Source organism: Anser anser (assembly GCF_964211835.1).
Source record: "Anser anser genome assembly, chromosome: 1".
Lineage (NCBI taxonomy): Eukaryota > Metazoa > Chordata > Aves > Anseriformes > Anatidae > Anser > Anser anser.
The window spans coordinates 43799025-43826726 of record NC_139720.1 but is presented as its reverse complement, the minus strand read 5'-3'; the positions used below and the strand labels follow the sequence as shown (position 1 = coordinate 43826726).

The following is a 27702-nucleotide window of genomic DNA, read 5'->3' as shown; positions in this document are numbered from 1 at the left end:
GCCGCCCCCCTTCCCTCCTCCTCCCCCCCCCCCCGCCCTCCTCCTCCTCCTCCTCCTCCTCCTCCTCCTCCCCTCCTTCCCCGGTGCCGCGGCTTTTTGCTGCTTTCCCGATTTTTTTATTTTTTTTTTTTGCCTTTCTTCGCCCTCCCCTCTCTCCTTGCCGGAGCTCGGTGCCGGCAGCAAGGGGCAGAGGCGGGGATGGGGTCGCCCAGAGCCCCCAGCCCGCCCGGCCGCCCCGCTCCGCACCCCCGCCCCGGCCGGGGGCACCCGTGGGCTCTGCCCCGCCGCCAGCCTCGGCTCCTGCCCTGAACCCCCCTGGCCCGTTTTTTTGGGGGGGCGAGAACCGGGGGGTCCGTCCCCTCGCACTTCGTTTTTCCCCCCTTTTTCTTTTTTTTTTTTTTTTCCCCTCTTTTTCCTCCCCCCCTCTCCCCAAGCCCTCTCGTCTCCTCCTCGGGGGCATCTCCGCAGCCATGGGGCTGCTCCGGGGGGGCCCTCGCGGGGCGGGCGAGCGGCTGTAACCCCCCGGGGCGGGGGGGGGGGGGCACACACACCGAGAAGGGCTCGGGCAGGGGGTGGGAGATGGCCCCCCGGAGCCGCGGGCGGCTGGAGCGGAGCTACGTGGTGGGCATCTGCTGCCTGGTGCTGCTGGAGCCCGGCCGGGCGTGGGGCGCCGAGCCCAGCCCGGGGGGGGCCGGGGATAGGGGCAGCAACGGGAGCCGGGCACCGGCGGTGGAGGACGTGGCCCCCGCGCCCACCGAGCCCAGCCCGGCTGGGGACCGCTGCCGGGGCTACTACGACGTGATGGGGCAGTGGGACCCGCCGTTCAACTGCAACGCCGGCATCTACCAGTACTGCTGCGGGACCTGCGGGTACCGCTTCTGCTGCCAGTTCAAGCCCGGGCGGCTGGACCAGAGCGGCTGCTCCAACTACGACACCCCCAACTGGGTGAACACGGGCCAGCCGCCCGCCCGGGTGGATGAGCCCCCCGAGGACCCCGCGCGGGACAGGACCAACATGATCGTCTACATCATCTGCGGCGTGGTGGCCGTCATGGTGCTGGTGGGCATCTTCACCAAGCTGGGCCTGGAGAAGGCGCAGGGCCCCCAGACGGAGATGACCGTCTCCAGGTAAAGGGGCACAGCCCCCCCCCCCGCTCGGTGTCCGTCCCCCCCCAAAAAAAATCTCCCCTAATTGCTGTGCTTCCCGACGTGCCTCTGCACCACCTCGGTGTGCGTGTGTGTGTGTGTGCACGGGCGTGTGTGTGTGTGGCACCGGGGTGGGACGTCACCCCCATGGGGGGAGACCGGGGCCGCACACCCAGGGGACACCGCCGGGACGCTGGGCAGCAGCCCCTCGCCCCCTGGCTCCAGCCCCTCGCTTTTTGTCTCCTTTCGGGCTCCTCTGAGAGCTGTGGCTCCAGGCAAACACTGCTGGTCCCATTTCTGCCCCAAAACTTGGTGTGGGGCAGCATTGCTGGCTTGGTGGGGAGGGACGAGGACAGGGACAGGGACAGGGACAGGGACAGGGACAGGGACAGGGACAGGGACAGGGACAGGGACAGGCAGGGCCAGTGGCTGCAGCTCCTCTGCCTTGCTTCCCCCCCGGTGTTACATTCCCGCAGCTCCTTCTCTTAGGAAGCTGTTTCTCTCCCTCCTTTTCTTTTATTTTTTTTCCTTTCACTTTTTTTTCCCCCTAACGATCACATTAAATGAGTTTAACACTTCTCAGCGGCTGACGGCAGCTCCAGCCTCCCAGGCGCAGCCCTGCCCCTGCGGCTCTGACTCAGAGCTGTCCCTCCTCGTCCTCCCCCTGGCACACGCGATGCACACGCGTGTGCACACACGGACACACGGACACACGGACACACGGACACACGGACGTGGTGGGCTCTGTGCTGGCAGGGGCAGGGTGAGGGGCTGGGGGCTGCCCTGGGCGTCGAGCCGCAGCCCCGCGCCTTGCCGATCGGCGAGGTCTTCCTAGTGAGGACATCGAGCCCGGCAATAAACCCATTTTTGTGCCATTTTCTTCAGGGATTTCAGCTTAAAATTAATAATGATAAGAACAAGCAAGCAGGGCCCGAGGAAATAATTTTACCAGGATGATGTGGGAGCTGCTCTGGTTGCATCCCCCCTCTCAGGGACATTTCCGTGGGGTGCCCGCATGGGGCTGGGGCGGCCGCTGCTTGCCGCACCCCCCTCCTGCACCCCCGCGCCCCGTCCCCAGGCTCTGCTGAGCACAACGCCTGCACCCCGTGTTTGGAGGAGGCTGGGCATGGGACAAAATGGGAATGGGGTCCCAGGGCCTTCCTGAGCCGTGCAAGGCAGTCTTTTGGGGGGGATGCATGCTGTGCCCCCCCATGCACTTGGCGGGGAGCCTAGCCCGGCGTCTCTGTGAGCCCATGTCCCCCTCCTGCGTCATCTGAGGAAGCGCTGGCACCCTGACAGGATCGATACGGCCTCCGCCAGCCTCCCTGCTCCTCCCCTCCCTGGGAAGGGGATGCTGTGCTTGGGGAGGGGCAGCCCCACGGTGCCCAAACCTGACCCCATCTCCGTCTGCTGCCCCTCTCACCCCACCGGCCACCGAGGCGATTTGTTTTCTGCTGGTGGCCTCGGCACCGTGCTACCAAGGCCACACATCTCCGTGTGCCCTTCCTCTTTCTCTCCTGCACGGCCGACCCTTCCCGAGGAGCAGGGAGCGATTCACCCCGCTCCCCACGAGCACACTTCGCCTTCACGCGGACCCACGCTCCCAAATGCGCAGCCCGTTGCCCAGCAGATCCCTTTTTCCCCAAAGCCACTGATTTTTTCGGACACAACCATATGGAGCAGGAGAAGGCAAGGTTCCCTCAGGTGCCTTTTTGGGACAAAACCAGGAGCCTGCCACCGCCGGAGGTCCCCAGCCGGGGGGCCCAGGGCAGGGCAGTGCCGTGGCGGCACCGTCTCCTCCCTCCCGGTGTGCGCAGCCGGCCCGTGCACCATGCCGTGTCTCAGCACCAGATATTTCCATCCGCCTCGCCCCGGCGCATGGGCAGTGCGATCTCGCGTCCTGCCCGGTGCCGCAGGTTGGAGCTTCTCATTTGCTCCTCGGGAGCTGCAGCGTGGCCTCGGGCCAGCTCCCTGTTGCACGGCCGCTCTGGTTTCCGTTCCCATCCGTCCTGCCATCCCGCCCATGGTTTTCTGCTCCCAGAGGGCACTCCCCAGTGCCCCGCGATGGCTCTGGCTCGACAGGGTCTGCCTTGAGCACGTCGTCTCCTCCTGCTTTCGTGGCTGGTCCAGCAAGAGGTTCAGGCACCCAAAACACCGCGGCCACCTCGTCCTCCCGTCCCCGCGCCTCCCGCAGGTCCGTATGGCGGCTCCCACCAGGTGTGCTCCTTCCTGCTCAGCTCACGCTTGGCACCCGTCCCCACGCTCGCGCAGCGTGCCCAGGCCCTGTCTGAGTCAGGAACACCTGCCCATGTTTTTCTTCAGGCCCCCGATCTCCAAGGAGGTGAGGTCCTTTCAGGGCGGGGGGAGCTGTTCGTGTCCACCACATGAGGACATCCCCCCAAAAAAGACCTACATCTACGGGCGAGAGGTCTGGGGACCCTGCAGGGAAAGGAGAGGAAGCAGCTGGGTCTCCCCATGCTTTTTGGGGTCCCGAAACCCATCCCAGCTGTGCACCTGACCCCGGTGGGTGTTCCTCTGTGGGTGATGCCCACGGCAGCAGGCACAGCGAAGACCCAGAAAAGGTGTTTGCAGGCAGCCGGCGAGCTGCCACCTGCCGCCCCAGCGCTGCGGGGGACGAGAGCGAAGTGACCCCGTCCCCTTCCACACCCACGTGTGACCTGCCCATGCATGGCACACGTGCAGCCAGGGCCATGTCCGGACGGGGGCAACGCCACTGCACTGTCACTCTGTCACCACTCCTCCACCGATGGCTGTGCTGCTGCCTCCTCCCGCAACTCACGGCCCCCTTGCCCGGGGCTTGCAGCCGCTGCCCCATTGCGCTTTCCAGGTGCGGGGCTTGGGCCCCTGGCTTCCATCTGAGGGGTCCCAAGAGCAGCTCAGCCCCCGTGCTGAGGGCTGGGGACACGCTGTCACCTCTGTTTCCTGCTCTGGTGGCTTCCCGTGTTGCTCGGGGGCGCTGAGCGCAGTGTGCTGGCTCCTGCCAGGGAGCTGTCGCTGCCTTCTCATCTTCCCCACGGCTCCAGGACTTTCCTCATTGCTCGCTCCTGGGCTCACGCCCGGCTGGTTTTGGGGCCGTTGGTTGTGCCCGTTGGCCAGGTCCTCCCGGCGAGGCTGGGCTCCTGCAAGCCGGGTTGCCTGGGGCTGTCCGACACCAACCCACACGTGTGGCCTCGTGTGCCCAGCGTCCATGGCCACGGTGGTGGATGGAGACCTCAGCGGTCTGGGCGAGGGGCACTGCTCGTTAGCATTTTACTGCAGATAAGCAGTGCAGGTTTAAAGCTGATCCGCTGATATGCCCCACGTTCCCCACCTTGCTCTGCACCCCGGAGCCATCTCAGAGCCACAGACCTTTGGATAAGCTAAGTTAATGCAACCTGACCTTCCGCAGCCCTCCCCAAGCCCCCAGATTAGAGCTTTCACCCCCCCAAAAAACACGTCCTGTGAGCCAGCGGCACCTTGGCACACGTCCTCCCCCAGGGCACTGCTCGGGGACAGGGAGAGAGCCGCTCTTGCTGTTATTGTGCGGGTGACTGGGGCCGGGGGCAGGCGTGTGGAAAAGAGCACTGATGGATTTATCTGGAGAGGAAAAGTCGCAGCTAAAGGACTGCTCGAGCTTGGTAAATAGACCCGAGGAAAAAAAAAGAAATAGGTCAAATCGCATCGGACCTCCTGGTGAAACAAGCCCGGCGAGCGGTGGCCTCCGGGGACACGTGGGGGAAGGGGGCGGCGAGCGGGGCCCTGGGGAGGCAGCGGCTGACAGCGCGGCAGCTCCCGCCGTGACAGCCTTTGCCCCTGGCCCCACGGGAGCTGCCGGCCCCGTGGCCTGCCCAGCACGAGCCCTGGGCTCCCAGAGCTGCTCCGGGATGGCCCCGTGGGCAGGGGAGCAGGGCTGGTGCAGGGCTGGGGGCCAGGAGCTCCAGCAGGTCTCTGGGAGATGTGTGGGGCCATGGTGGTTCGGCTCAGTAAAGCATTGCTTGTGCTGTGGGGGGCGTATGGAGATCGGGGTGGATTGCATTTGGGGCTTTAGGAAGAGATGAGCTATGGGGTAGAGAGGTCTCTGTGCAAAGACCAGCACTGACACAGGCTCAGGTCACAGCTGAGGTGGGCAGGCATTGCTGGAGGTCCCCTACTCCAGCAGGGCCACCCGGAGCAGGCTGCCCAGGACCATGTCCAGGAGGCTTTTGGAGATCTCCAAGCAGGGACAGTCCCCAGCCTCTCTGGGTTGGCCACCCACACAGTGAAGAAGTGCTTCCAGATGTTCAGAGGGAACCTCCTGTGTTCCAGTTAGTGCCCAGTGCCTCTTGTCCTGCTGCTGACAAGAGCCTGGCTCTGCCCTCTTTGCACCTCCCTTCAGGTACCTATAGACACCGATAAATCCCCTGAGCCTCCTCTTCCCCAGGCTGAACGGCGCCAGCTCTCAGCCTCTCCTCACAGGAGAGGTGCCCCAGTCCCTTCCTCAGCTCGGTGCCCCTCTGTTGGGCTCTCCCCAGCATGTATGTGTCTCTCTGGTACTGGGAGCCCAGAACTGGGCCCAGCGCTGCAGGTGCGGCCTCACCAGCGCTGAGCAGAGGGGAAGGCTCACCTCCCTCCATCTGCTGGCAATGCTCTGCCTAACGCAGCCCAGGGCACCACCGGCCTTCGTTACAGTGAGGGTCCACCAGCGGCGTCATGCGAGGGCACTGGTGTGCAGGTGCCGCACGGTGCCCATGGCAGGGCCTGCGGCCATGCCCCCGGCTGAGGCTTGGGCCACCGGGGACATGAAGAGGCGCGGGGCCGCAGCATGGGACAAGTGTGGACGGGGCTTTGCTCAAGGTCGGGCCCAGGGCCCCCCCCCACCAATGCAGCACCATGCGGGGGGTTCTCCCCCACACACGGGAGCGTGGTTTCCTATCCCGGGACCGGCTGCTGAAGGCCACACCGCTGTGCGTGCCCTGCTCTGGGACGGCCGGTGTGCCACGGTGGTACTGCAGCGTCCCTGGGTGTGAATGCCGATCGGGAGAGCGCTGTATCTTATGTAATGGTGTTTAATGTTTAATGCTATCGCTTACCAGGAGGGTGTCGCAAATGGCAGCGCATGCGCCAGAGGCTACCTGTCCAGCCTCCTCCCCACAGCAGCACCAGCACCCCTCTCTCATCCCTTCCTCGGGGTCTTCCCCGCTTTGAAATGACCCCGGTGCATGGCCCGCCGCCTGTCCCTGCTGCACGTGGCGTGGGACGACAGGCAGAGGGGACGTCGGGGCCGGGAGGGAGGACGCGGGCAGCAGGGCATCGCCTGACGTCCCTCTGCCCCTTCCCAGGACGCTCACCGACCTGCTGAAGCAGCCGGGCCACGGCCCCTCCGAGCACATCGACGGCCTCATGGGCAGCGTGCAGGTGCAGCTGGGCGAGGGGCTCGCCCGGGGGTCCCCCAGGAGCAGCGCAGGTAAGGCCCTGCCACCCCCGGCCCCTTCCCCGAACATCCCCCTGGGGCCGAGGTGCCGCTGGGCGGGTGGGTGCCTGCTCCCTGCTGGGGAAAAGGGCGGTGTGGGGGGCAGCATGAGGGGCTGTGAGCGCCCCTGAGCCCCCCCACCTTGGCTCTGCCCCCAGACAAGCTGCCCCTGAACAACGCGGTGGCCAGTGCCGGCGTCCCCCCGCTGGGGCGGCCCCACAGCCACGGCAAGCGCCTGCCGCTGGTGGGCAGCCTGCCCCCGACGGCCCCCGGCTACAGCGCCTACGCCACGCTCACGGTTGGAGGTGAGTGGGGAGGGGGCTGTGGGGGGCATGGAGGGAAGGGGACAACCCCCCCAGACCCACTGCATCCCCCAGCCCATTGGTGCCCAGGGTGCCCCCCCGTCAGCCCTCCCACGCCACAGGAGGTGGTGTCCCCACGGGGGTGTCACCGGTGTCCCTGTCCCCACAGAGAGCATCCCCGAGGACTTCTACAGGCATTTTGGGGGGCCGGAGGTGCCCCCCCCCAGCACCCTGCCCTTCCCACACACCGAGGGGCCGGGGCTGCCCGAGGGCTGCCCCCTGCTGGGGGCCACCAAGACCAAGGGCCCCCCCAAGCCGTCGGGGGGCTGGGAGGGGGGCCCTCAGCGCGGCCCCCGCCGGCCGGGCCCCGCCACCCCGCTGTACGGGCAGACCTCGCGGCACCTCGCCACCAACAGCAAGACCGAGGTCACCGTCTGACACCGGCGGGCAAGGAGGTGGCACCGCACAGCGGGGCGATGAGTTGCGGCCGGTCTCAGCCCACCACGGGGACGGGCAATGGACTTCAGGCAGCACGACCTGGTGCTGCCCGCGGACACCGAGCAGCCTCGCGTCCTCCCCTTCCCCACGGGCCCCGGCCTCCCCCTTGGTAATAAACACGTTGAGGTGTACGGCTCCTGCGTGGCTCAGCGGCGGCGGACAGGAGTGGGGCACACGGGACAAGGTGGTGACACTCGACTTTATTCAGTAAATGGATGTGCAGGGGGCCCAGAGCTGGGAACCCCCCCACACACCTCTCACTGCTCTGGCCTCCAGGTGGAGAAACAGGCTTCCTTCCCCTCCTCCGTACTGGTTCCTTCCCGCCCGCAAACAACGAGTTACAGTATATACACACACACATATATAAAAAACCGTAGGGACAGACGGGCAGCGAATTTGGAAAGAGTAGAAAAACAGGGCAAAAAGGCCCCCGGAGCGGGGGGAAAGTGCTGGGCAGCCCCCTGGCCCCACTCAGGGGTAAGGGACAAGAGGAAGGCAGAGGGCATCTCTTTCCCTCAGCTTCTCCCCGCCGGTTACTGAAGTACAAAACCACCCCATGTTGCAGGCAGACCCGGGGCACTGGGAAATAAGGGGGAGGTCACTACAGGTGAAGAGCTGCTGTGGTTTAGTTAAAAAAAAAAAAAAAAAAAAAAAAGAGGATCAGGAAGACCAAGAGGAGCAGGAGGGTGCGATCCACCCCCCAGCAGGAGCACTGAGAGGGAAACCCAGAGCTGGGTTTCACAGGGATGAAGGGGGGTGCCCCAGGTGGATGGGGAGGGAGGCAGCACTGCATGCTCCCCACACTTGGGGGGAACACTGCGGCATGCCCGGGTGGGAAACGTTCCTCCAGCAGGGAGGTGCATGGGGAAAGGGCACTGTGCGCCTGCCGAGGGCAGATTTCCTATTTGCAGTTGGGAAGGGGCTTCAGTCACCCAGCCCCAGCCGTGCCTCCCAGTCCTGCGGGGGCTCGGGAGCTGCTGGACAGGGGGCAGAGGGAAGGGGTGAGTGGTGGGATGGGGAATTGAATAAAATAAACTGTTTCTAAAAGTTCAATCCGCATCAACCAAAAGGCACACAGACACCTCAGGGGGTGAGCAGAGCTCATTTCATCAGCCCCCACCCAGCTCCAGGCACCCAGGGGGGCCCCAAGCAGCACTCTGCTTGTCACAGCTGGCCGCAGACCCAGCCCCCTGCCAAAAACAGGGAGGTCTGCTGCATCATTCCTTACATTTGGTAAAGTCACAAACACTCCTATAAAAAAAAAAAAAAGCGGTATAAAAACAGTACAGAAACCCGCCAGGCAGTGCTGGCCCCATGCGATGCTCCTGGAGCACACCAGTGGGGTTGGGGCCGGGGGCTCAGCTCGGTGCCAGGTCCCCACGCACACAGCACGAGGAGGGGGGCACAGCCCCAGCACCACCACCAAGCTGCCGCCAGCCCCAGCCCCCCTGCGCCACCCCAGGCAAGCGCAAGTGCGAATGAAGCTGCACCTGGGGCAAGATTAAAAAAAAACAAAAAATGCCCTCCTGCTCCCACCCTGGCATGATCCCACTGGCACAGCCCTAACCTAGCACTGCTTTTTTTTTTTCCTGCCCCCCCCTCCCCTTTTTTTCCCCCCCTCCCCTTTTTTTCCCCCCCAATTCATTTTTCAACTCCGAGAAGTCCGGGCTGGGGGTTGGCGAGGCGTTAGGAGGCAGCGATGGCCGTGCCCCCGCTGAGCTTGACGATCATCTGCTGGCAGTCGTTGCACGAGCGCTTGTCCCCCACCTTCTCCAGGGTGCGCGCGGCCTCGGCCAGCAGGACGGCGCGCTGGCCGGGCGACGAGAGGAAGGAGAGCGGGAGGTGGCGGCAGGCCAGCAGGATGGCCGTGGCTCGCTCCCTCTGCCCCGGCAGCGCGTCCAGCTCGCCTAAGCACAGAGAGGAGACAGAAAGCTAGCAGAGCTGCTGCCACCACGCACAGCCCTGCCGCCGGCCACGGCTGACACGAGCGACCGTGCGGCAGCACCCAGCCCCGAGGCTGACCTTGCTTGCTGCTCTGGGGCGTGCGGCGCCGGAGGCTGTGCTCCAGCAGCTGGTGGGTGCGCGTGGGGCTGGCCCCCGCCATCAGGCGCACGGTGGCCTCGTGGAGGAAGACCTGGAGGAAAGAGGAAGGCGGTGAGCAGCAGGATGGTGCTGAACCCCCCTGGCTGAAAGCAGGGGCGAAGGACGAAGCCTCACCTTGCGGTACGCGGGCCTGAAGCCGTGGGCCAGCTTGCGCAGGCTGCCGAGGTCCCGCTGGAAGCCGGTGAGCTCAGAGGCCGAGGCGTGGTAGGTCTCGCCCAGAGCCTGGCTGCTGCTCGCCTGCTTCTGCCACAGGCTGGTGCGGAGGGACAGCAGCAGGTCGCAGGCCAGCAGCTGGATCACCTGCGCGAGCCGCGGGGCAGACACACGGCTTAGCGCAGCCCATGGAGGACAGCAGCACCGCCTTCCCACCCAAATCCCTTTTCCCCAGCTGCTGCTGCCCCCTAGCACGGCTCGCTATTTTAGTTGCCCTTGGGAGACTCTACCTGTGCCGTGGAAGTGGAGAGTGCCTCTGTACTGCACTGCAGAAACATTGCACAGTTACTGCCGTCACATGCAATGCAACTACAATGCACTACAGCTGCCACCCAGGAGCGACAGAAGGGACCAGAACCGTCCCCCGTATGCCGCACAGGAAGGCTCCAGCTTTAGGTAACCCTGGGGAGAAAAAGAAACAAGCAACACACGCTCAGGAATAGCGCAGCACAGTCCCACTTCTGCGGCAGAGGGTTCAAGCGCTCTTGAAACAGAGCGGGTTTGACATAATGAGGTCCTTGTCTCACAGGTGTCAGCATCTTCCCCTCGGAGGACAGAGATGGAGGTTTTCCGTGGGCCAATTTCAAAGTGGTCAAAGAAAAAACAAACAGAAGGGGTGACAGGTATTGGCAGGATAACGATGCAGTACTTGCAGCACTGCTCCTCCATGCAGCAGGGAGGGAAAATATTAAATGCCCTTGGGACGGAAAGGGAGAAAGCATCCCCCTTATTCCTATCTGAGGCAGGATGAGCGGAGAATGCAGACACACACACACAGGGAAGCGCTGCATCTGCAGCCGGACCAGCCTCGCAACCACGACAGAGCACACATGGCCCCGCAGCTCATCGCCCTTACGTTGCTGAGGGTGGTGCTGGAGGCACCGCTGCTCATGTTCAGGCTGTTCCACAGGTGGCTGCTGGCCCTCTCGCAGTGACCCAGCGAGCTCTGCTGCCCGTCCGCCTTCCCCGACAGCGAGGCCTGCATGGCTTTGCACAGGTGGAAGGTGGCTTTCACCAGGGCGTTCCTGGAAGAGAAGGAGCGCTGCTTCCGAGCGGTGCCGTGCCGTGGTGCCACAGGGCAGCCCCAAGGGCTGAGCTCAAGCAACAGCCAGCATCGGCTGCCAGCCTCCCACCCCCAGGAGCAGAGATCACAGCTTCTTAGAGAGGAAGGAAAAAAGATGGAAGTTGTTCCTCACCTACTCAAGCTACACAGAGAAATGGAAGAAAACTGTCTAAGCAGCTTTCATGTGATATAAATCAAAAAGGTGGAACTGTCTTTTCCATCAGTGTGCAAGCTTCATTTGATTTTCACAGAATCGTTTGGGTTGGGCAGGACCTTAAAGATGACCCAGTTCCAACCCCCCTGCCATGGGCAGGGACACCTCCCACCAGACCAGGTTGCCCAAAGCCCCATCCAGCCTGGCCTTGAGCACCTCCAGGGATGGGGCATCCACAGCTTCTCTGGGCAACCTGTGCCAGGGCCTCACCACCCTCAGAGTGAAGAATTCTCTCTTGTATCTCATCTAAATCTACCCTCTTTTATAAAATCGTTACCCCATCCTGTCACTACACACCCTGACAAAGAGTCCCTCCCCAGCTTCCCTGTCGGCCCCCTTTAAGTACCAAAAGGCTGCAATACGGCCCCCCAGAGCCTTCTCTTCTCCACAGTCAGCAACCCCAGCTCTCTCAGCCTCTCTTTGTAGCAGAGGTGCTCCAGCCCTCTGATCATTTTGGTGGTGGCAGTGAGGTGTAATTAGAGCAAAACCAAGACGCCCCTATCAAAGCAATTCTGCCCCCTTCCAGTCATTCCCAGTGCACAGCTCCGGTGCCAGCCCGTGGCGAGGAAAGAAGGAGCAGGAGTTTGGGAGCGGTACAAAGCCTACGCACTCGGACATCTCCAGGGATTTCGGCACGCGCTCCACTTCTGTGAAATGTGACCTCACAGCTGCGTCGTCCCCTCTGAGCCAGCCGATTGACATAGCAACTGCTGCCGACCACCACCTGCACACCACGTCCGGGCCTACAAAAGCAGAGTTGCGGGTTGGATGAATGGGGTGGCACCCCGTGCCCCCACCACGGAGCCAGAGGAAGCCTGCAGACCAAGCGCATCTCACAGGGATGCAGCTGCTGTGCTGGAGGAGCACAGGGCCACCGGGCAGCAAGCAAACCCCCCGACATCCGACCGTGGGAGGAGGTTGGGATGCTGAGACTGCACCCGGTCAGCAAGGACTTGCCCGGAACTTACCCTATCTACTAGTCTAGAAACCCCCCAGCTTCCCTCCCGACAAGGATATGCACTCATCACCCCCAACCATTATTTCCTACATTTATTAAGCATCCCCCTGAAAACCCCACTCCGCCCCAGACTGCGTTTCTGCCACGCCTGGAGCTTGGGAGGTGGTGGGGATGGAGGGGACGGGTATCAGCAGCAGTTCCTGCAGCTGGCAGAGCTTCGGTTTGGGCAGACTTACCCAGGGCTGACTTGAGCACAGAGTTGCTGGCAAAGGGCGGCGCTCCACTTCCCATCGAGTCCAGGAAAGAGTTGAGCAATTTCAGGTACTCCATCGCGCTGGAGAACTCACTGGAACAAGAAGCAAGGCAGAGCTTCGCTGTGCCTCCAAGGAGGCGACACCAAAGCCTGAAGCTGTGAGCAGCTGATGAGTTTTTAAACAAGCCTGGCGCAGCAAGCCGGCAGGCGGAGGCAGAAATTTCAAGCTCTACAGGTAACACAACGCTGTTGGACCTGAAGAGACCTCCCAGAGAGTGGAAGTGCACAGACCAGTTCAAGGAGCACCACCAGCAGATCATCCTGGCGAGGTGCCTGCAGGCATCTCACCGCAGCTACAGAGCTGCTGCCACTCTGGAGGCGCTCTGGACTTTTGCTCCCCAGTTAGGGCCCAGCCTGCTCCCCCGTCCCTAAGCCCTTCAAAAAGGTGGCACCACTATCAAGGGAGGGGCTAGTCTGAGCACACCGAGAAGATTAGAGCATGTAATACACTTTTCAAGTGAAAGATGATCCACGTTAGCACTTAGTCAGCACCCCACGTTCTACAATCACTGAACAGAAGCTGCCAGCATCCCCTCCAGTGCCTTGTGTCTGCTGACGGACATGACATATGTTACGAGTTGATTACAGGCTCCCTTTCCATCACTGCCTCCAAAAGAGACCGAACGACGCTCCTGCTAGTGACTATTTGCATATATGCAAATGTATATGAATGCAAGTGACAATGCATTCACAGTGCTGGTCAGAGAAAGTGGAATATGTGGCAATGATCTGATTTCCTTGGACATGCTACAGAGGAGGATCTTGAGCTCCTACCCCTAGAGGGAGAAAAACGGCTCGCTGTGTTAGGTAAAGACAGTCCTTCCAGGGGCAAGACGGGACTTCCACAAGCATACTGACAACCCACGTCCATCATACGAGCCCTCCTACCTTTTCTCACCAACAGCAGCATGTGATCGCAAGCAACTGTACTGCACAAGCAATTAGACTGAACTGCTGCTCACTGTCTGCAACTACGCTAGAAAACAGATGCAAGATTTAAAATAAAGCTAAATGCACACAGTTTTCTCTTACACATTCAGAGAAAATAAGTAATCTTCCCACCTAAGGCATTTGACCCCGCTCTTTTGGGAGATGTGGCGCAATACAAAGAGCTGCTCCGATCCCCACAAATTTTCATTTTTCCATCAGGCGAGATCGCTTGGCAGAAGCCAACGACAATTTCAGCCAGCATCTGCTCTCCCACTCCTGCCGGAGGTTAGTCTGATTTTTCACTGCTGGTAAACGCAGCACTTTGTTCAGTTACGAAAATACTCTCATGCGTAACGCGGGGAGCCAGCTGGGTCACTCTCGAACATGCCAAGCCTTTATGCTCCTACAGCCTTGGACACATGCTCTGGTCAACTGAAGTGATAGGGGCATGCTAATTTTAGCGTTTCTGAACATTGTGCTCTCGGCAGAGAAAGTGCCACCCAGTTCAAGAATCGATCAGGACTACGCCAGCCAGCAGCAGAAACCCCCGTTACAGCTGGTAACAAGTCAGAACTGCACCTGTGAGTTCAGAGGTTTTCATACGAAGAGGCAGAGCTCACCCTGCTGATAAGCTGTGGTGGTCAGATTCAGCTTGCCATGTCAAGTCCTGGTTAAAGACTAACCACCCTGCTTGCCCCAGAGCACTCAGCTGACGATCACCTGCTTGGTTTTCAGAGTCTACAGCTGCCCATAGTAGTCCCCAGCACAGGCACTTACCACTGTTCCTCCTCCTCTTGGCCCACCACCTCTTTCCTAGTCTGAGGTTTCACAAGTGAATCCACAGCTCTCTCCAGCAGGTTCTCACAAAACGCCTGATGAACTTGTGCAATGGGATCCGCTACAGAGAAAGAAAACAAACAAACCAACCATTTTTCTTATCTGCAGTGACAGCCACACCTCCTGATACAGACAAGGGCAGCTATAACGAGAATCACAAGAATCACACGTTTTAGGAGCAAGAAGGAAAGCGGTAGAGGGAAATTCCTGAGGGAATTTCTGCAAAGACTTCTGAAGACTGAGTTTTGAAGGCCTTTTTAACGACAGGTTTTACTAATTATCAGCTAGTTACAGCCACAGCCCTTGGCCAAACACCCCTGAGCCACTTCAGCCACCCAGTAAAAGAGTGATGACTCTGCCCTGGGGAAGCTGCACCTCCACCACCCCCAGGTCACCCCGCCTGGGTTCTGCTCCAGCAGACACAAGCACACGGGGACGACACGTCCAGCCAGCGTAACGCACACAGGGAAGAGCCAGCTCCTGCAGTCCCAGACACCTTCCAGCCCCACAGCCCCTCTCGTCCACACGCAGGAGAGTGCCCTCAAGTGAGACACCTGCTTTGGTGCCAGAGAGCCCAGCAGCGGAGGGTCCCAGGGCAAACAAAGCACAGGGAGGCCACGCAGCCTGAGCACAAGCAGCTCTCACCAGGGTTCCTCTGGGTGCAGTACAGGCTCTCCTTGGCAGCAGACTTCACCGTCCAGCTTCGCTCCACAAAAAACTTCTGTCCCAGGGGGTGGCACAGCCAACGCAGCGAGTCAGGGATGGCGCTGCGCTCCGAGCTGCACAGGCTCTGAGCTTGGCTCAGGAAGTAGCTCTAGGGAAGGGAAAGACGAGGGCTGAGAACAGCACCCAGGGAAAGACACACCACCAGGGACCAGGGCTGCAGGCGGCGGAACGGCGGCGCTAATGGAGGCACTGTGCCAGCTTGCAGCCCTTCCCGGAGCTCTGCCTGGAGGCAAAGAGCACACATGGCCACTCACCGCCAGGAAGCCCAGCTTGCCCCCGCAGCGGGTCTTCAAGCCGACGGCGGCCGTCAGGTGGATTTCGGCCATGGTGCTGGGGGGGATCTTTTCTTCCGCGCACTCGGCCAGATTCACAGCGCACAGGGCCATGTGCAAGCCAGAGTAAGCGGAGCTGGAGGGAAGTTTACCTGCACCAGAAGAGAAAAGAGAATGGTTAACCCGAGGCATGCTAGCACCAGCTACTTGGTAACAACACAGTTTGCAGGGGCACTGTCCTAGGCAGACAAATATGAACCAGCTGATACCAGAAGTCCCATGCCTCGTCTGCATTCCCAGAGTGGCTATAACCAAATCTTCCCTCCACAGATACTAAGGGTGACATTCACAGCCGTGCTTCTGCAAGAATGCCCTCCATAGCTAAAATTTCCCCAGAAAAACACCAATAAGTTTGTCTCCTTACATTCAGCACCATCACAGAACTGAACTCCTTTGCTGTCCACACCTCTGCAGATATCTGCACAGACACTCTTAAATACAAGAGCGTTTTATTGTTGTCCATGGTGGCATAACTACAATTTACACAGCAAGATTAGGAAGTTCGGAAGTTTAACCTGGATTTCTGATGGGCTTGTAGCCTATTAAAATTACAAATTAGTTTGCCAAGGAAGCAGCAAAAACAACTGTTCACAAGGAACATTCAAGCACTTCCTCAGTACATGTGCACATGCCCAGGTTTTCGAAGCGTGTCAACACCAACTGGCCATCTGCGCTTTACACAGCTTCAGAAATTTGACTTTTTTCCAAACAATTAACCCTAGCCCCTGCTTTCACATCACATTCCCAAGTGACAGGAATGAAACAAGCGGCAGAAAATGACTGGATTCAATCAACTGCTGCTTGGGACGGACCTTAAGCCACCTCTGCAGACCGGTGAAGATGTAACGGGACACCGCTGTTGCTTCAGCCATTCTTGCAGAGCCCTTTCTTTGCAGGAGCAGCCCTGAGCTTTTCATTTAGTTCAGAGGCCAGTGTCTCTGTCGCCTCAGCCCCTACCTGTTATGTGGAGCTGGTGGAGCTTGTGATAGGCTAGAGCCGCATCCCGAGCGCTGGTCTTGGCCTCGTCCTCAGAGCCCGCCGTGGCCTCCCTGGCCCGCCACTGATGAGAGGTCCTCTTCAGCAGCCACCGCACCAGCGCCAGCTTCTGCAGGCTGTAGCGGATCACGTTCCACGACAGGCTGCACGCCAGGTCCAGGCGGGAGGCCGGCAGCGCTCGGCCCAGGACCGACAGGCAGGTCTGCAGGTTCGACGCCGCCGCAGCGAAATCCCCCTGCGAACATCACAGCCAAAGGTGAAGCAACAAAAAGCATAACCACAGGCACGCTTTGGGACCTCCTCGGCATCGGGAGCAAGGCAAACTGATGTACAAGCTAGGGCAATGTCTTCAGCTGAGGAAGTCACCATAATTCCAGTAAACACGAGGGCAGCTTACACCAGCTTCAAATCTGGCCCAGCTGGAAGCTTCCGCTGAACTACCATCAAAACGCGCCTGCGTTACAGAAAAGACACTCTCAAGCACTGACTGTTTGCCAGAATTCGGACAGGAACCAAAACCCTGCCACAAGACGCAGGAGCAAGGCACAAGGACAGAACCCAGGCAGCTCTAACAACCCCGATGCCCGTGCCTCACTAATTCAGGCCGAGGGAGAACAGCAACCTGCTCAAGACAAACAAGTTCCACCAACTTCTCAGAAAATCAGGCCGGCTACCATCCAGAAATACCACATTCTTGCAAGTGTCAGGCACTGCCTCAGTAGGTCACGTTTGCCCGCGCCCCCTCCTACAGGACGCATTTGATGCGAAACGAGGAGCCAGCTCTACCCGTGCCAAATCCAGGTCCGCCTGCTTGCGGTGCCTCCAGAAGGTGACCGACGATCTCGAGTGCAACCGGGTCACCGGCTCTCCGTGCACGAGGAGCTTCACGAACACGCTCAGGACAATCACTCCGTTCACGAGCCACAGGATCAGCGTGGGCATCATCCAGCCAAACCACCCGCCGGCGTCTGCAACGGGCATCCCAAAAGGAAAGTGAGAAGTTGATCTGCACACCGAAAGCCTTGCATCGGGACAAGCGCGGGCTCACCCAGACCAACAAGGATGTATTGCTCTGTTTGCAAAACTTGATACTACAAGTGGTATTTTAATCAGAAGACACCTGCACCGACACCTCCTCATCAACTCCAAGCCCCAACATTCCTAACCAAATAACAACTATTTTTACAAGACTGTTTTACAAAAACTGAGTCAGCAGTTCTAAAATTACCTTCATGCAAGACGTTCTAGGAAAGCTATCAGATCCACCCGTGGGTATTCAATATCTCAGTGTTGTTTTCCAGACTTAATTAAGTTTACAAAGCAAAGCTGAAGCACATTGACCAGCTGGGGAAGTGACAAGATGCCTACAGAACCTCCCACGCTCACCTAAGCTGCTGTCCTCTAAACCGCAAATAGCGTGGAGTAAGCACATGAAACAAGCCAGTTTCAACACCTTATAGCAGCACGTTTCTGAAGTAATTCTTCAGGCAATACTTAAGTTACAAAAATCGGTTAGCTGCCTTAAAAACAAACTAAAGGTGAAGATGCCTCAGAGAGATCCTAACTCATAGTGCTCTAACTCGTTACCTGACTCAATGGTCAGCATGCTCCTGCCAGAGCCGTGGCGCACGAGGCTGTCAGATTCTGGGCTTCCTCGGGCATCCAGAAGGGACGTTAGAGGGTTGAAGGAGAGGCACAGGAACGTGAGGGCACAGAGGAGGATTCGAGAGCGGTCCACCATACCAAGGGCCACAGGAGGAGAGTCAGGCTCATCTTTAACCTTCAGAGAATTAGCAGAGAGAAAAAAAGGAATAAGAAAAGCTGCTTAACATTCTTTAAAACAAAAAATGCTTATGCAAAGAGAGGGGTAGAGAAGAAGGAAAGAGAACAAGTTTTAAAATTTGTTTAAGACCAAGATCAGTAAGAACTCTGGTGGAGCTTGCCCTAGCTTAGTAAGATAAGGCTGAAGTACCGGAGTGCCTTCACCTTCTTTCTGCTCCCAGTCATTCCAGTTACCATTAACTGGATCCCTGCTTTAGGCCAGGACTAATTTTCTCTTCTGAGGGTCTCCCTCAGGACCCAGTTCTTCTGTGATACCCACAAAATGAACCCATCAGCTGAAGGTAGCTAATAGATCCCTGTAACTGTGGTTATTCACAGTCCCATTACCCACAGCTGAGGCCACAATTTTTTTCCAAGTTCTCCTGCTGTAATCATAGGACATCTCTTGAGAGCCGTGGGCTGTTTTGGATCATGAGTTTGGGATTCATTCACCATGAGTCCACAGAGAATCTACAGGAGCTACAGCCCAAGCTAAGTTCTTCTAGCAGCTATGGTACGGCTCAGACAATACAGCTCAGGCAATAGTCTCAATCATTCAAAAATAATAATAAAACACACCCATGCACCTTCCTCATCCTTCCAATGTATCTCTGACACCTACAGCTCTACTTAGCAGATGTCTGCTGGCTCCACTCTCAAGAATTAGGAGAACTCAAACTCTGTCTCTTACATATCCCTGAAGCAGACACCTTGACTTTGATGAATCAAGTCACAAGTACCTTTGCATCATCAAGCAGTGGGCTTCCTGGCTCTGAATCGATGGAATAGGGAGAGAAGCCAGCCTGGGATCCCGAGTCAGAGGCCGGAGGAGACATCAGGAGAACATTCTGGTTGAAGTCATCTATCTTCAGGTCTGCATCATTATCAACCAGACTGCTTAGGTCAATGCCCTTCAACAGCTCTGCAAGAATCAGAGCGCATTATGCACATGTTTCTCAATCCTGCATCTTGCCAGTCTCACTCAGATTGGCTCTGCCCTTGCAGGAACACTGGCCACCCTCACCACAGCCTGCACCCATCTACTTTTGCCAACGACAAGAAACTGCAAGAGGCACTCTAAATCCCTCCTGACTGCCTCCCTCCTGCGCAGCCTCCACAACTTACTGTTTTTCTGGTTAGCCAGCTTCAGAACCATGTTCTCCTGTCTCAGTTTATGGTTGGCCTGTTGCAGATATTTAATGTAATCAATGGCTTTTCGCAGGACACCAGACTTGTGCATCTGCAAGGAATTCAGACAAGCAGAACACAGTTTATCCTTTGAGCTTCAAAAGGCCCACTTGTGCTCATAAGGGTACCACAACCCTTCACATCATGAATACAAACAAAAAGGTGTTGAGAACTTCTTGGCAGAAGCAAAATAAATAAAATAAAATAAAGGCAAGGTATCTTACTTTGAAAGGCACACTAGGACTGGACAATAGGACTTGAGTCACTGTACCTCGGATTTCTCTAAGTTTTTAAGTTCTCTCTGTGAGAAGAGATCTTTACTTAAGATCTAAGGTGTTGTTGTTGTTTTGTTTTTTAAAGACAGTACAGTGGAAACAGATAAACGTTCAAGTTACAAGAGTTCATGTCTCGACTTCAAACAGAAATAGTCCTTAGAAAACATCATAGTTTTGAAATGAAGAAGTGGCTCTCTTCTGGGATGGAGCAAGCTGCTGCCAGTTAACCATGGTTAATTGAGATAACATGGTTCAGTTGTTCCAGATCTCCCTCTGCCTCAGTCCTTTGTCCATCCCCATGAAAATACACACTTTCAGAAGAGGCTGACAAGTCTAGCTTGGAAACACAGCCCTAAAGCACTTTGAACCACTGCACATAATCAATATTTTAAAACCTAAAGCTTCCACCCAGCAACAGAAGGTAACTTCACTAACACACGTGCTTGTGCAAAGGCCATGTAAGCACATGGGTATCAAGAACATCACCGTTCGGCCAACATGGGAAGAGTGAACAGCACAGACCTGAATGCAGGTCACAGGTGGTGCAAGAGAGTTTCTAACATTTGAGTGAACAGGAGCTTTTACAACTCAATATCTACTGGAATCCAGTTGGAAAGCTCTGTGCAAGACACTGGTTTAGATTTTATAGCAGCATTCAACCTTTTTTTTTCTTTTCTTTTTAAAACTGTAACAGCAGCAGAAGCAAAAAATCCTCATCCCTACTTCCCTACTGCAGTCACAAGGAAAAGGAAATGTAAACGATGCAAGTTCTGGTTTGGCAGAGTCATCAAGATATCCACTTCGATATTCTGCGTAGAGGACCTATTTAAGTTAGACCTAATGTAAGCTATACCTTATGTGTTTGTTCTGATTTCCAAGAAAAAGGACTGCTAGCACAACAACATTTTACAGGTGACCTTTCCTGAAAGCAGTTATCAAGCTTTCCATTGCACAAGTATTCCACGACAGTCTTATCCCAACATACGCATGCATACTACTAACGGCAGCACGTACCCAACTGCTTCATCTGGTAGAGCAACAAGCACCTGAGGACACAAGTATTCATGACACCAGATTCCACATCTTTACCTTGGCATCTGTCCCCATAATGAGGTCCTTCAGCTCAATGATCTTATCGTTTATAGATGACCGATAACGCTTCTCAATGATGTTGTGAGTTGTTCTCCTCTCTCCTTCTTTAGGTGGTTCTGGTTGCTTGACTCCCCCAGGAACTTGTTTGATAGGCACCTTTTCTTGCCCCATCATCACTGGCATTGTGGTCAGAATGGTCCCATTGCTCCCAACGAGGGTCTACAAGGATAAGGCATGAGAAGTGTCAATAGCAATCAGCTGATATACATGAGATTTATGATGGTAAGAGCAAAATGAGTAAAAAGAATCGGGAAAAGTTCACAGAGCTCAAAAACAAAGGGGCAGGCCAGTGTCTCCCCAAGAACCTCTTCTTCTCCATCACCCCAACACCCTTTCACCAATACCATGCTCTTTTCATCCACTAACTAAACAGAGAAATGGACCAAGGTTTTCTTGCTCCTCAAATCCTTCTGATCCACCTCCTCCATGGACAAAGGAAGTTGTTACACCATCAACAAGCAATGCTACCTCTGAACCAATAATGTTAGAAAGGTCCTGACTGCAGAAAGACAAACTCTGGCTTGAGTGATGCAGTTAATTTGAGTTAGATTAAATGAGGAAAAAGTAGATCCCTAACAACTTTAAGCTACAAAAATGCCTTAAGATGAGGAATCAAGGCAATGAGTGTTACACACTAGTGTGAAGAGTTCAGACTTGATCACCTAATTGTAGACAAAAGCCACATCACATTTGGTGGAGACATCTCCACCAAACCAGAGCAGTATGCGCTCCACAATAAAAGATGAATCCCACCAGAACGGTTGCACAGAGGTACTTCTAGGATCGTCAGAGTAAAGAAAAGAATTTAGACTACTTAAACTAGTAAAACAAGATTGGGAAGGGTACAACTGGTCTCTAAAGTACACCCAGGATCAGAGAAACTATTAGGGATAGGAAGAGTTATTTACACTAAAAGTCAGACTGATGGAAATGAGAATAAACTAACCACAAGGAAATTTAGGAACAATTTTGACTCTGAAATATAGTCTTCTAACTGGGATAGTAGAAATTAATTTAGTTTCATTTCACTTATTTGTCAAGTTTCAGCTTAAGGTCTTCCACCTCTCCTTGAATAATCTCCAGGAAATTTCAATGTGTTCAGAACGCCTTGTGGATTGCGCGTCCATCAAACACAGTCACATAAACCTCACCTCCGTGTGAGAGTGCCGCCTAAAAGCGAGCAAATGGACGATTTTAGCCTGGCTGCTAACAAGTACACAACACGCCTACGATGTTATACAGAAATCACAACTTTAGTCCAGACTTGCAAGATTATCTGTCTCCAGCAGTAAATATTTGAACAGAAGGATCTTTGCAGAACACACAGAACCGTGATAAAAGTATCTTTGGGGGCACAAGTTTCTCCGAGTGAATAACAAGTTATGGCCCTGAAGCACAGGAGCCATCTTGAACGATGACACTGGATCCTCAGTGCAAGTGCCCTTTGAGGAGTAGTTTAATTAGTTTTTATGTTCAACACATTGCTATTAATTGCTGCTGAGGGAGAAAAGAAGGTCCACAACTATTCCAAGTCAGTTACCTTTCAGTGGCTTCCACAGAGGTTAAAAACTGCATGGAATTCTTAGGTCATACTCTTCTCCTTGTAATACCAGAAAAAGGTAAACAGAAATGTGCCCTTGGTCGTTGCTTACTGGCCATGGGAGGCTGCCAAAAAATGTACAATCTGTGTATTTAGCCTTGGCAGAAGCGGGGTATTACTCACTTTGGACACGACCAGAGCAGCACTTGGAAACCCTTCCATCCGCATCACTGATGAACACTAAACTCCAACCCTCCTTCTCCTACCAGGGGAAATAATGCCAGCGAGGGGAAGAGGAGAAAAAAACAATGTTCACGGTGGTACCTGCAGAGCTGTGGTCTGAATAGGAGTGGTGAGCGCTGTGAGCGCTGGATTCTGCACCGCAGCCATAACGGGATTGCCATCCGCCTTCAGGGTGGTCAAGACGAGGGAGTCCGTCTTTATGATCTGGGGCTGGACCAGAACCTAGATGGAAAACAGCCACGGATGAAGGGACGAGTAGGCACACATTCCTCTGCTGATCTTGGTAGACAGAGGCAGGCAACGGCAGAATTGTCACGCTGTATCTCGGTGGGTGAGCAATGAGCAGGACCACTACAAATTTCTTCCACCTCGCACCTTGTACTGCCGGGACGGTTTTTGGACATGCCAGAACCTGGTGCAAACCCTCAAAACGAGAGGGTCTGAACAGGATGTCAAGCAGATCAAAACCAACAGTTATTTTGCCATAACCCAACTTGCACTTCCTTTTTCGAGTACCTTGTCAGTGCTGACATATAAAGAACATTATAGATGGTCTAATACGGTTGAACCAGAGTAACTTTTCCATGTTGAGTGCCAAAACCACTTTTATCTGACACAGAAACACAAGACTTTCACCCTCTCATGTGTGTTTTAAAACAAGATCATATGACAGCGTAGCACCAAAAAGATGAACCATGATGGAAGAACTGAAATAAAGCATTCCCTTATCGTCAGTCTCTTAAGAAGTGGCAGTGGACTTGGAAAAGAAGAAGCACGGAAAACTCAAAGGAAGCTCATTTAAATGAGGTTTCTCCCCCCAGGGCCCTCCCAGCCGTACCCACAGAAGCGCCCCACACACCCCTGCACTTACTGGGACCTGCTGGACCTGCGGCGCAGCCACCGTCTGAACCGTGGCCGGCGCCAGCGTCTGGATGGTGCCGCTGGCAGCCTGTGTCAGCACGCGCTGCGCCTGCACCGCCTGCACCTGCTGCTGGATGGCGACCGGCTGCACCTGCGAGGACGTCACCAGGCTCTGCACCTGAGGCTGGAGGACTGCAAAGCAGGGGAGAGGTCAGGAACGGCCCGCAAACGCGCAGGTCCCTATTTTGGAGGCTATAAACGCTCCCAGATTCACTCCTCCTCTTCCCAAAGTTTCTCCGCGGGCAGCGCCCACCTAACGCTTCCCACAGGCTGGTCAGATCTCAGCTCCTGCGAGAGGATGCTGCACCTAGAACAGCAGCTTTCCAGGACGCATCAGCTGAGAGAAAATGAAGCCAAAGCCCTGCGGGTCTGGTAGCTCAGCACCCATCACTTCTGTTATGTTACACAGCGCGCCTAACCAGCACCTCCCTGCTTGGGTCTTGGTGGGTCCAACCCAAGCCATAGGAGATGGCCACATCGGAGGACACCAAGAGGTGGCACAAGACGATTTACGATCTCCTTTATGAAAGCTGCTTGTGATCGCTCAGTCAAAGCCACATGCGCAGGAGAAGAAACACCCCCACATACCCTGCAGAAGAAAGATCTTCAGGCTCACAATGGCCACGGATACCTGTGGGACTCTCTAAGCCTTTTGCTACAGGTACGAGAACCGTGCACGTGCTGCGAGCGCTGCCCTTCCCCAAACCCTACCTTGAAAACTCGTGGCTGTGTTCTGGTATATGACGGGCTGCTGGATGATCCTGGTCTGGGGAGCGGAGCTGAACGTCGGCGCGATCATCACCGTCTGCTGCTGGAGCTGCGGCTGGAGCTGGGGCCGGGGCTGGAGCAGCGGCGCCGGGCGCTGCGGGGGGACCTTCACCTGGACGCTCTGCAGCTGCGGGGAGGCGGCGGGCGGTGGGAAGGGCTGCAGGGGCGCCTGGCCGTATGGGCGCGGAGGGTCCAGGGTCCCGCTGCCACTGCTGCTGCTGCTACTGCTGGTGGTGGTGGTGGTGCTGCCGCCGCCCTGGAAGGTGCCGCACAAGGGATCCGAAAACAGGTCCGGGAAGTCCCCCGCCTGGTTGCTGACAAACTGCAGCATCTCTGCAAGGAGGGAAACGTTCGGTGCATTTTTATTGCATGAATCACTGGGGCAGGACTCACACAGAAGTGCACACACACGAGGCAGCCGTGGGTGCTTCCAAAGCTCCAGAGATAGCACAACGCCAGCCTAACACCTCCAGGCAGGAGCCAAGAGGTGGCCAGCAACTCAGAACAAAAGGCAGAACGCTCTGACAACATTTTCCAGGACTTCAGGATCCAGGCAGAGACTAGAGTGTAAAGCCACCTCTAATAAAAAGTGTCACCATCTAGTTCAACCCCTGTTCCAGTCTGGCACTTGTGGAAGGAAGAAAACGGGCAGCTGCATGATTCCAGTAGGAGCCATTCTCCCACCCAGCTGCCTTCAGGGTAGTTTCACATCATCCATCTCTCCTTCCCTACTGAGCCCCAGCTGGGAGACTGGGGGTTTCTGGAAACTGGAAAAGGCGTGGATAAAGGTTCATCTTAACCTTGTTTCACTTTCAAGTTTACAGGAAAATAGGGGGAAACATACTCAAGAAAACAACACTTCACAGAACTTCAGCAGGGCAATGCATGCGTATGTCTAAGCCATTAGAAAAACACTTGCAGTTGGTTGTTTTTTCTCATTTTCTTTTTAAATATATTGCCTACTCATCCCTGGGCTGTAACAACTGCACAGCAGTTTCTCCCTGTCCCACCTTCCCCAGCACGTTACCAGACCAACTCTGAGAGGCCTCTACCACCTCACTGTAACTCTGCCCCACAGAGGAAGGAGGAGATCATCGTTCAAGACCGAAGCTTCCTCTTCCCTGTTTAATCCGGTTTAACGGGATTATGCCCCGTAAGCCACCTGAACGCTTCCCTTATCCGCACGCACGGGGCGGCGGCACGCAGTGTGGGGATGCCCTTCCCCACCCCAGGATCCGGCCACGAACCACGGCCCCTCCGCGGCTCTCCGGACACAAGGATGCGACAGAGGGCTTACAGCTGAATAATCAGCCGCAGTTAGGGAGGGGAAAGCAGATTGTTGGATTACTCTGAATGGCTTCCGTGCGACGCCTCAGTAAACTCCGACAAAGCGCTGCCACAGCAAGCGGGGCTGCCTGGGGACGGAGCCTGCAGCACGGCATCCCCACGGATGCGGTGTGGGTAACGCACAGCGGGTCCTCGCCCTCGGACTGGGAGCAGCTGGGACCATCCGAAATCACCCTCACCGCGGTAAACTTGCTCATTCCCCCAGCGCTGTACTTTCCCGGCTTTTCACTTGATGGCACTGCTATTTCGCGATCAGGTGGCACTACCGCCAGCAGGAAATAAACAAGAATTAGGCAAGATCTGCCCTGGAAGAGACTCAGCTCTTACTCCGGAGCCTGGCGAGCCCCGTGTGACAGGGAGCGCAGGACATTCATCAGCCGTGCTGGGGGGCGCTTGGAAAGCCGCTCTTCCCCCGCGTGTCGGATCGCATCCTCAGAGGCTGCCAACTTTGTAGGCTGGGGTCGGAGCCGCCTGCACGAGGTGCATGAGAGCTTTCCCAGCAGCTACGAGGGAAGCCAAACCCCGGCTCCCGGGCTCTCTATTTTAAGGCCTGGGTGCCCACGGTCGGCGCACGAGTGCTCTGCGGGGCGGCTGCCGGGTGCTGGCTGGGGACAAACCCGTGCTGCCGGCGCCGAAGGGGGGCTCCGTCCCGACGGGTGCCGAGGCACGGCCGCAGCCGGGCCCACGGCAGCACAACGCCCAGAGGGGCCGCACCTCTCTGCCCGCCGCCGGTTTCGCTGGCCCGGCCCGGCCCGGCCCGGCCCCGCACACCTGGCACGGGGTGAGGGCCCTGCGCCAGCCCCCGCCGCCCCTCCCCGGGGGCTGCCGCACCCGGAGGCCGCCTCCCCGGGGCTCCGGGGCCGGCGGGTGAGGGCGCGGCGGTGCCAGATGGGACGGGGCCACCACGGGGAGCGACCCCGGCGCCCGTCCCCGGGGTGGGGACAGGGCGGGGACGCGGCGGCTCCCCGCAGCCCTCCACCCCCAGCCTCCCTGCGGCCGGGCACGGCACCGGGCCCCCCCTTACCCCCGCGCCGCGGGGCCGCGGCAGCCCCCGGCGTCCCGTCCCCCCCCGTCACAGCGGATCCCAGCGCCGCGCACCCACCGTCGATGTCGCCCAGCGTGAGCTCGTCGCCCAGCTCCGTCAGCGTGTCCATGCCGTCGGCGCCCAGCTCGCCGCCCTCCATGGCCCCGGCCGCCGCCCGGTGCCGCCCGCCCGGTGCCGGTGCCCGGTGCCGGTCCGTGCCCGTCAGGCGCAGGCTGCCGGCTCGCGCCGCCGTCCCGCCGCCATCTTGGCGCGCCCCCGGCCGCCCCCCACGCGTTGTCAGTGAGACCAGGCCGCCGCCGGCCAATGGGCGCGCGCGGCCGCGCGTGGCGTGAGGGCGCGTCACCGATCAGCAGCTGCGATTAGCATGCGAGGCCACGCCCCCCTCCCGCTGAATATTCATGAGGGGGCGTGGCCGCGCGCGCGGCGAGGCGCGCCACCCCGCGCCGGGAGGGACACGCGTGGGGCACGCGCGGCGCCCACGGGCCTGGCTCCTGCCCCCCCCCCCCCCCCCCCCCACGGCCCCGCCGGGACGCTGGGTGGGCGGCAGGGGGCAGCGGGACCCGGTTCGCACGGAAACAGCACCAGGAGACGGGCTGGTCTTCGTTAAAAAAAAAATTAACAACAGTAAGTGGGGTTTATTCGGGAGACACGAGGCACGCCCCGCTCCGGCGCGCGTCCCCGCCGCCGGCTCTGCGCGAAGAACCGAAGGACGTTTCCCCTTCCCTGAAGGCAGCGTGGCACGGCCCCCGCCCCAGCACCATCCCGGCGATGGTCCCGCTGCCGCTTTGGGTCCCCGAGGGAGTTTTGGTGGGGAGCCGCGCGCCCCGCTGTCCCCGCCAGGCACCAGCTGGGCTGGGAGCCGGCCTTCCCACCGTGGGGCCGCAGCTGGAACGCCGGCCGTACGGGAAAGCGGCCCCCGGGGCACGGGGTCGGGCAGAGGTAGCGAGCGGGCAGAGGCCAGGTATAACCGGGGCAAACAAAACACAAAAACCACCCCAAAACTCACAAGCAGCAGCACGGCGGGCTCCCCGGCCCACCCGCGGGCGGAGGCGGCACGGCCCCACGGGTGGGAGCAGCCCTGTGGGCACAGGGCCCGGCCCCCGCCCCGAAGCCGGCCCCGTGGAGGTGCAGCCCGGTGCTTACAGCTCCGACTGCGAGCGCGAGATGCGCGGGCCCTTGCGGATCTCCTTGCGCTTCTCCTCCTTCTTCCTCCGCTTCTCCTCCTCGCGCAGCGCCTTCTGGAAGGTGTCGGCGCTGGGGAAGAACTGGGGAGGGGCAGCATGGTCAGCCGGGGGGCTGCTAACGCAACCACGGCTCCTACAC

At 57.8% G+C, this 27702-nt stretch overlaps 3 protein-coding genes across 5 annotated transcripts in view; 1 reads left to right on the top strand and 2 right to left on the bottom strand.

Annotated features, from left to right (window-relative positions):
• The first annotated feature begins 94 nt into the window (after positions 1 to 94).
• Positions 95 to 7522, top strand: SHISA8 (shisa family member 8). The gene is made up of 4 exons (XM_083799685.1): positions 95 to 1127; positions 6464 to 6588; positions 6753 to 6899; positions 7066 to 7522. Exons 1-4 carry the CDS (start codon positions 580 to 582, stop codon positions 7332 to 7334), a joined length of 1089 nt encoding a protein of 362 aa, XP_083655811.1. The 5' UTR covers positions 95 to 579; the 3' UTR covers positions 7335 to 7522.
• A 57-nt stretch (positions 7523 to 7579) lies between these two features.
• Positions 7580 to 26653, bottom strand: SREBF2 (sterol regulatory element binding transcription factor 2). 2 transcript variants are annotated; one of them, XM_083799650.1, is made up of 19 exons: positions 26437 to 26653; positions 23931 to 24320; positions 23170 to 23351; positions 22380 to 22520; positions 20453 to 20674; positions 19026 to 19140; positions 18641 to 18822; positions 17667 to 17859; positions 16866 to 17047; positions 16041 to 16314; positions 15006 to 15175; positions 14671 to 14839; positions 13966 to 14086; positions 12182 to 12291; positions 11598 to 11730; positions 10567 to 10735; positions 9612 to 9797; positions 9417 to 9528; positions 7580 to 9301 (listed from the first exon to the last, which is right to left on the bottom strand). In XM_083799650.1, the coding sequence occupies exons 1-19, from the start codon at positions 26516 to 26518 to the stop codon at positions 9081 to 9083; spliced, it is 3354 nt and encodes a 1117-aa protein (XP_083655776.1). In that variant the 5' UTR covers positions 26519 to 26653; the 3' UTR covers positions 7580 to 9080. The 2 variants fall into 2 exon arrangements, with proteins under 2 accessions (XP_083655776.1, XP_083655775.1); XM_083799649.1 differs by having other exon boundaries at positions 18641 to 18774.
• Positions 26654 to 26978: 325 nt separating this feature from the next.
• The window catches only part of LOC310881830 (coiled-coil domain-containing protein 134-like), a gene marked incomplete at its 5' end in the record, with an annotated part of 40228 nt that continues 39504 nt past the window's right edge, over positions 26979 to 27702 (bottom strand). For both annotated transcript variants that reach the window (XM_083799616.1, XM_083799615.1), the window contains one exon: positions 26979 to 27644. In XM_083799616.1, coding sequence (XP_083655742.1) covers positions 27519 to 27644 — 126 coding nt within the window. In that variant the 3' untranslated portion in view covers positions 26979 to 27518. The remainder of the gene's footprint in view (positions 27645 to 27702) is intronic.

What these genes read in the sequence shown, in the direction of transcription:
- SHISA8 (XM_083799685.1), top strand. Translation starts at nt 580, where the DNA reads ATGGCCCCCCGGAGCCGCGGGCGGCTGGAGCGGAGCTACGTGGTGGGC. An exon ending in ACGGAGATGACCGTCTCCAG is followed by an intron (nt 1,128 to 6,463) that starts GTAAAGGGGCAC and finishes GCCCCTTCCCAG; the next exon opens with GACGCTCACCGACCTGCTGA. An exon ending in CGCCACGCTCACGGTTGGAG is followed by an intron (nt 6,900 to 7,065) that starts GTGAGTGGGGAG and finishes CTGTCCCCACAG; the next exon opens with AGAGCATCCCCGAGGACTTC.
- SREBF2 (XM_083799650.1), bottom strand. Translation starts at nt 26,518, where the DNA reads ATGGAGGGCGGCGAGCTGGGCGCCGACGGCATGGACACGCTGACGGAG. An exon ending in CACAGCCACGAGTTTTCAAG is followed by an intron (nt 23,352 to 23,930) that starts GTAGGGTTTGGG and finishes CCTGCTTTGCAG; the next exon opens with TCCTCCAGCCTCAGGTGCAG. An exon ending in GCTGGCTAACCAGAAAAACA is followed by an intron (nt 18,823 to 19,025) that starts GTAAGTTGTGGA and finishes TGATTCTTGCAG; the next exon opens with AGCTGTTGAAGGGCATTGAC.